The sequence below is a fragment of the Apaloderma vittatum genome, unplaced genomic scaffold (genome assembly GCF_000703405.1).
Source record: "Apaloderma vittatum isolate BGI_N311 unplaced genomic scaffold, ASM70340v1 scaffold36053, whole genome shotgun sequence".
Taxonomy (NCBI): domain Eukaryota; kingdom Metazoa; phylum Chordata; class Aves; order Trogoniformes; family Trogonidae; genus Apaloderma; species Apaloderma vittatum.
In genome coordinates this window covers 20,684-28,177 of record NW_009709325.1, presented here as the reverse complement: position 1 = coordinate 28,177, position 7,494 = coordinate 20,684, and the positions used below count along the sequence as shown (strand labels likewise).

At 40.3% G+C, this 7,494-nt stretch overlaps 1 protein-coding gene across 1 annotated transcript in view; it reads left to right on the top strand.

Annotated features, from left to right (window-relative positions):
• TRMT2A (tRNA methyltransferase 2 homolog A (S. cerevisiae)) overlaps positions 1–6,746 on the top strand; it is a gene marked incomplete at its 5' end in the record, with an annotated part of 7,185 nt that extends 439 nt beyond the window's left edge. Inside the window, 12 exon segments of the mRNA XM_009866879.1 lie at positions 3–31; positions 752–860; positions 1,335–1,462; positions 1,464–1,508; positions 2,388–2,502; positions 2,760–2,875; positions 3,238–3,349; positions 4,366–4,488; positions 5,109–5,184; positions 5,705–5,821; positions 6,035–6,131; positions 6,437–6,746. Coding sequence (XP_009865181.1) covers positions 3–31; positions 752–860; positions 1,335–1,462; positions 1,464–1,508; positions 2,388–2,502; positions 2,760–2,875; positions 3,238–3,349; positions 4,366–4,488; positions 5,109–5,184; positions 5,705–5,821; positions 6,035–6,131; positions 6,437–6,746 — 1,377 coding nt within the window.
• Between the last annotated feature and the right edge of the window lie 748 nt (positions 6,747–7,494).

Below are 7,494 nucleotides of genomic sequence, written 5' to 3'. Positions count from 1 at the left end.
AATGTGAACAAGTGCTGCAGAAGCTGACAAGGTAATTCCTGTTGGTAAAGCTACTGTAACGTACGCAAGACTTGACCGTATGTTGGGACATAGCTAAACTTTTACAAATTGCGATCCCTAAAATAAAGTAAGTTAGAGGTAGGACAAAACTCAAGTTCCCTGACAAAGTAAAGGAAAGAGAATCTGTGATGCTGGGACTTAGAGACAGCTCCTTGCTGTCACTGTCTTGGTCAGTCGCGAACAATTGCTAAATGAAGGGACACTATTGTAAGGTCTCTCGTTCCCTGTGCTCAAGCAGAAGGATGTTTGTACCCATAAAGTTGCAAAAAAAATTGGCACTGTCAAATGGTGTAAGAGGTTATCAAATCTGTAGAACTGGCAAATTATTATTAGGATTTTCTCTTTAAAAAGTCCCCTCAAATTTTTATGGCTGGTATTTGTAGATCAAAGTATCACTTGTGTCTCTTGCCTGACTCTCTTGTGGAGGTAAAACTGGCATTGTTTTCCTGCATGGGTACATTGATAAATCTAGTACATAACTTTATAACTGCATTCAACTCTTTCAGGTCACAGCTCTTACAAAGTTGAAGGGGTTAGTTTGCCTGTTAAAAAATTCTGGAAGACGTATTCTTCATCTGATAATTTTTTATGTCCTGTACTGAAAAAAAAAAAGAGAAAAATGTCTTATGCAAGTGTTAACCTCAGTTTTTCTAAATGTGCACTTCACAATTTTTGTTTGTGTTTGGCGCAGGGAAATAGGAAATAACAACAGAGCTTTGTTACCGTGGTTGTTCCTGCAGAAGCAGAAGTATAATAAATTGTGTTGCCCAGTAGAGGGGGTGAAAGCATCACCGTTACAGGTAGTGTGACCTCAGGTAAAGTGTGGAATGGGGTTAATGAGTTTGGGGTTAAATTAGTAATTTGGTTTTAAGAGAGAGTGGACAAACCGAGTGTTTGACTTGATCTTGTAATGAATGATGCATTTTAGACCTTGTTGTCTTTCACATAAATACTGTGTGGAAGTACCCAGTTACAATTAACTGGATATTCTAACTTGTAAATGAACACGCTGTCCCTACAAGCTTGTGTTGTAGGCTAGTAGAAACTTTTTCAACAGAGGCAATATTTTGCTTTTTAAATAAGACTTACTAATGCTTTTTCATTATTGCTGGTAGTTCTCATAGATCAAAATCCACGAGTATCTTCCATATGAAGTAAATGTCCCGTGTTATTTGCAAATACGTTTTAAACATGTGAGGCTTGTTTCAGGAGAAACTTGGCGTGTACAAATAAGTGCTACGAAAATATCTTACATAGCTTTATTTTAAATCTAGACTGAATATCGCAACAAGTGTGAGTTCTTGATTGGGATTGGTGTAAATCAAGAAGACAAAACTGTGGGTTGTCGGCTTGGCAAATATAAGGGTGGTACCTGTGCTGTAGTGGAGCCATTTGATACTATCTGCTATGGCCAAAAAGGTAGTAAAAGCTTTCCAAGACTACATAAGGTGAGCATAAGTAAAATCAGTTATCCATAAAGGTTTTAATGTCTTAGAAATATTGATCAAATTAAATATTATGAAAAGCTTAGTGCTTACTCTGAGCTTTTAAGACCTGAGAGATACCAGTCTCAATTTGTGTCAGTTCTTTCTTGCTTGACGTCTCGTGCCTAATTCTCTGGGTGTTTTTCCCTTGCTCTTGCTCAGCTGTTGTGAGGTGGAGGGACAGGTACCCGCCGAACGCGGCGTTATGGCAAGCAATGAGATGTATAAGCCTGCAAAAAAAGTGTCTGTTATTTGAGAGCTTCTTCCACTAACTGCAAAGAAATGTTCAGAAAAATGGTTTTTAAAACAGGAATTTGAATAACAAAGGTGAATTGAAAAGAAGAATAATGCTACAACTGGGAATAAAACAGAAGTTGTAAATTTAAGCAACGATACTTTAGAAAAAGGAGCGGTTTCTTTAAAAAGCAATTAAATCCTCAGAAATGGAATCCTCAAAAGAATCATGAAGATTGGAAGTTTGACCTTGCTGTGAAGCACAGAAGCCAGTGAAGGCCCTGTAAAAAAGTTGTGTCATTCTCTGAATGCGATGGGAAGCTGCCTGTATCCCATCTCTAATTTTGGATGGGTTAAAACTGGTAAGAGGGTTGTGAGAAGTAGGGACAGATTATTTTGCATTAGGAGATACTATCTATTCATCAGTCTTTTTTTTGTTTTGTCTTAATTAAGATGTGAAAGTCATTCTTTTCTTGACAAATCAACGTAGCCTCTGTACTTGGGTTTTTCATCACTTTGCCGGCTGAGCTTCTTCTGTTTCAAAGAACTGTTGAATGTTATGCAGAAAGATAGTTCTCTGTTAAATAACTGAACTTCTAAAAATTGCAGGTCAACTCCTTACTCAGTTTACAGCCCCGAAACCTATGAAGGTCACTGGAAACAGCTCACAGTCCGTACCAGCAGGAACGGCCACATCATGGCAATTGTTTATTTCAATCCTCAGGTATTGATACATAACGTGCAGCCCAGACACACAACTTTAAAATTGGGAACATTTTGGTTTTATGAATAGTGCATGCAAAAGAGAAATAGAGTAATTAATTACCTGGTGTAGTTTACCTTGCGTTACAGCTCCTCTGTTTAGACTAATTGCTACATGGAATGGAACAAGTAATTAGTACGCTTATAGAAAACATACCCTAAATCATATCTTTAAGTCACTAAGATGATTATTCCCCTTCTTTCAAATGAAACCTTTAGAAATTAAGTAAAGAAGAGCTAGCTGACCTGAAAATCTCTCTGGCAAACTACTTCACAGAAGGGATGGGAAGGAGCAGCGGTGTTACTTCTCTGTACTTTGTGGAGGAAGGGCAAAGGTGAGGAAGTTAACTTTGTGGGATTTCGGCGGTGGCTGCCTCCTTTCTTCCCTGTTTTATGTGGGTTTTTTAATCTCCCCGTCCTCTTCCACAGAGCACAGGGCTCACATTGTCATCGTCTAGAGACGGTGCAGGTCTTAACTGTTGCCATCGGTGGAATGATTGTACACCGTAAGAAAAGAACGGCTAAGAGGATGTCTCACAAAGGACATGATAAATGTTGGCCCGCTGTAAATTCCTGTTTAGTGTATAGTACTGCCTTTTTAAGATGACTGCAGCTTTGGTAAAAATTGTAACAAATGCATTTTCCACCTTTTTTTTTTTACCTCTCTTTGTTTTGTCTCCCCATGCCTTGCCCCCAGGAAATCTCCCAATCTAGAAGACTTGCCTTTGGAGCATGTGGCTGGTGACAAGTACATATATGAAGAACTTCTTGGCCTAAAATTTAGAATTTCTCCTCATGCATTTTTTCAAGTAAGGACGGTAGGAAGTTGCTAACTGAGCCGGATTTGCATTTGTGCCCTTAAGCTTGGCTAGTGCTGTGTAACTAGATATTATATATCTGGAGATTTGATCTTTTATGTATTTGGTGTGATTAAATACCTTTGGAGGAGTATTCACTGTAAAAACAGAGGACGACTGTAAACTTCATGAGGGCATGTTGTACTAGTTCAGTACCATTTGCCTCCTGTTGAAGAGCAGCCATTAATGTACACAGGACACGCCATGTGTAGTTCAGGAATCTTTGTAGAACTAATTTTTGTTTGTTTTTCCAAAACTTCTGCCCTTCCAATGCTTTTAAGCCTCAGCAGGTAGCCTGTATTGCTGAAATGGAAAGTACAAGTATGCTATCGCTTGGCATTGCAAATACATTGAAGCTAAACTGTATTTTCTGTTACGTGCCATAGATTATCGGCTACATTTGTTTTCCACACTGCATGTTTTGTTTGCTCTTTAAGACAAAGAATATGCTTGCTCTAGAGGCACTGGTTTAGAAAACTTACTATATGCTACTTCCTTAACCATAATGTGCAATTACAGCATGCACTTCAAAGCAGCAGTACACAGCCTGCTGAGTATATTGTCATGTTTATATTCTAGTTTTTCAATCTTTACTACTCCTTCTGTTCAAGTAGAAGAAGTATTCTTAGAGACTGGACTTCACTTTATTGCTTAGCATTTTGCTGATTAGTTTGTGTGCCATCTCCTCTAGTTTCCAAATGTTTTTTTAGGTACTGCAGAACATGTCATGTTTTTACTAGAACAGAGATAACAAAACGCTGCTTCTCAGCGAGAACTGAGTGAGTTTTTAACAGTGGAGTGGTCTCTTAACACGTGCTGCTCAGGGTCAGTTATGTGTGATTTTAACTTACATGTGAAGTTGACTTGTTTCTTAGAAACAGGAAAAAGAAAACATGCTTTCTTAAGACTCCTTAAAACATACTTACTGTTTATGAAGAAATAGACCTATTCAAAATGAAACTTCCCAGGTAAATACCCAAGCTGCCGAAGTTTTGTACACTGCCATCAGAGAGTGGGCCCAGCTGAGCCAGGAGAGCACGGTACTTGACGTTTGCTGTGGGACAGGAACTATTGGCATTTCTTTGGCAAAGGTGGGTAACTTCTCTTCCTGGTTATAAGCTACTTTGAACAGAACAGATCTTTACTTGTGCTTACAGTGAAAGAAACCACTTGAAATAGAACATATCTCATATTCTTCAATTATTTTCTAATTAAACTGCCTGCATCTGTAAAATTAAAAAAGCTCACATGGGTGTTAAACATCCTAAGTTATTTTGAAATTACTGCAGTCAGGAGAGTTACAGGTTCTGAGGAGAGCGAAAATTTACTAGAATTTATCCACTTAACCAGTTCAGGCTTTCTCAGAGAAGCTTTAGATATGAATAACCAACATTTCTTAGATCACTTTCGACAGTGGAGCTTGATAAACTGTATAAGGAAATCTGGCCTCTGAAAAAGAAAGATGCCAGCGTAATTGGAGTCTGTCACACCCAGGTTGGGATAAATGCTGCTCCTCCCACAGCTTTGGTCTGGAAAGTCCCTATTTGTTTGCACAGGTCCCTTCTCAGCCTTTTTTTGGGCTGCAAGGCAGTAATTCTGTGACCAGGTACTAGTCCACATGCAGGTACAGCAGTTAATTGCTGATGCTATGACTAATGGTTAGATTTACATTTACACACCACTGATGGATCTTTTTCCCTTGATTCTATAGAAAGTGAAGAAAGTGATTGGAATTGAACTCTGCCAAGAAGCTGTGCAGGATGCCAGAGCGAACGCCCAGATTAATGGTTGGTTGCGCGGCAATGCCAAGATCTTTGTTAAGAAGTATGGAAGTGTAGAGCTTCACAGAATCACTTCTCCCTCTTTACGTTATCTAAGCAGCTTGGAATTACATGTTGTTGATAGTAACCTTGTCCCCTTTAAACATTTAATCTCTTGAAAACAAAGACCATGTTAGTCCAAGAGATCAATTTTCCTGTTGACTAATGCCTAGCTTTTTTTTTTTTCCTCCAAAAAGAAAGTATTTCAGTGTAAAAGTAAAAGGAAGCCACAGTTACCCTCATAAATAAACAGTAACAGTAGCTATTTTTGGTGGGGTTTTGCTTTAGCCCAGATAACGGAAGATGCTCAAGTTACTGTTGTTTAAATTATCTGCAGTTCCAGTGATTGTTTAAATTACACCGATTTCAGGGAAGACTAAACAATTTGTAGTGTCTAAGGCATCCAAACTTAATATCCAGTGTGAGGGTACTGAAAGGTGCTTTGACTGGATAACTACTCGATAACATCTTTCCATTTCTTTTATAGAACTGAATAATATTGAATTTCATTGTGGGAAGGCTGAAGATGTTCTTCCTTCCCTAATTAACGTATTAGCTCCTCAGAACCTGATTACTATCGTAGATCCACCACGAGCAGGGCTGCGTAAGTTTACCTTAAGTCTGTTTTACGTGGTGTTTGGGGGTGACGTTGCAAAAACTCCAGTGGAATAAGTTAAGCGGGCGGGTTCAGGTACAGCTTGAAGCAACTGGATATTGCAGCGGTTTTGTTCACGCTGGAGTATAACCTGGGGTTTTTGCATGAGTCGGTTGATGCAAACAGAACTGGTGAAGAGCTGTCTTGGTTTTGGGCATCCAGATTCCAAGGTAATTCTTGCCATTAGAAGAGCTGAACATCTGAAGAAGCTTATCTATGTGTCCTGCAATCCCAGAGCTGCAATGAATAACTTTGTAGAGTGAGTATTTCTTGCATGAACTTGACTAAGTACACGTGGGAAGAAGAAAAATAAGTACTTCTTGGGGAGGGCAACCATCGCTGGATTTTTATTTTTAAGCCCCATCCATTGCGGCTTACCTGGGAGCAGAAACAGGTGCCAGCACACGCGCAGCAAGCTCAGGACGAGTAATAACGGGAGGATGAAGGGTGGTGAATAACCATGCAGTTTGAGGCTTAGGGAAGAAAAACCTTACAAGAGTAACAGTGATGAACAGTGTACCACAATACTAAATCAGTTTTTCCTCCCCTTTCTTTCCCTTCAAGCCTTTGCCGGGCCCCTTCCAACAGAGTCAAAGGCAGCTCTTTCCGCCCTGTCAAAGCGATGGCTGTGGATCTCTTCCCGCAGACCAGGCACTGCGAGTTACTGATACTCTTTGAGAGGGCTGACTATGCCAACGGGAGCGCTGCTGAAGCCACACCTGATGCTGCTCAAGTCACAACAGTGGGAGATGACTCTGAGTGCCTGGATAGCGCCAACCCATCTGCTGCCACCGACACGAGCCAGGCAGCCGCTGGCTCTGTAGATCCTGCTGGGTCTGTAGATCCTGCACTCCAAGCGAGGGACTCGACTTAACTCCAGAGAGGCACTTTACAGAAACTCATTTTGCTTGTTAACTGCCTCAGTAGCATTGTTTCTGTAACACGTAGGTAATAAATCTCTGTACAACAGAGTAGTTGCAAGGCTTCCGAGTTGTTTCATCATACTAACTTCATTTCAATTTCATTACGTATTATTGGGCTAAATCCTGCTTTTCTCCTCCTGCCCTCAGAAGAAAATTCCACTGAGTGGTGTAAATAGATGGGGTGGTCTCTTTAAACAGCTTTACATAAAGTATTCCACAGTTATATTCAGATACAACTATCTGAAACCCTGGACTGATTTTTAGCACAGCACCATCCCTTCTGGTCTGAGTATAATAGACCACAAAAAGGGAGAGCAAATAGCTCTCGCTTTGAGTAGTAAGGAGGACCCTGCAGACTGAAGGCACTGTATCAAATTCCCAAAGCAGATAATGTTGTTACAGGGACCTGCAGCTGCCAGAACTAACTTTTTCCAGCTCTCCTAGCCTGTCAAAAGTGAACAAGAATGTTTTCATTTTGGAGGAAGAGGCTCATTTTGCCCTCGGACTGCTGGCAAATCTGCCCAGTGGATACCTTTAGTCAAGGACCTCCTGTGTCACAGTCCTGGAGCAGCTTTAAAAACGCTACCTTCAGCCTCATGGAAAATGTGTATTTAACATGGACTAAACAAAACAAATTGACTTGCGGCACACAGACTTGTTGATATCCACCCTCCTTTCCAGTGAGGCAGGCATGGGACA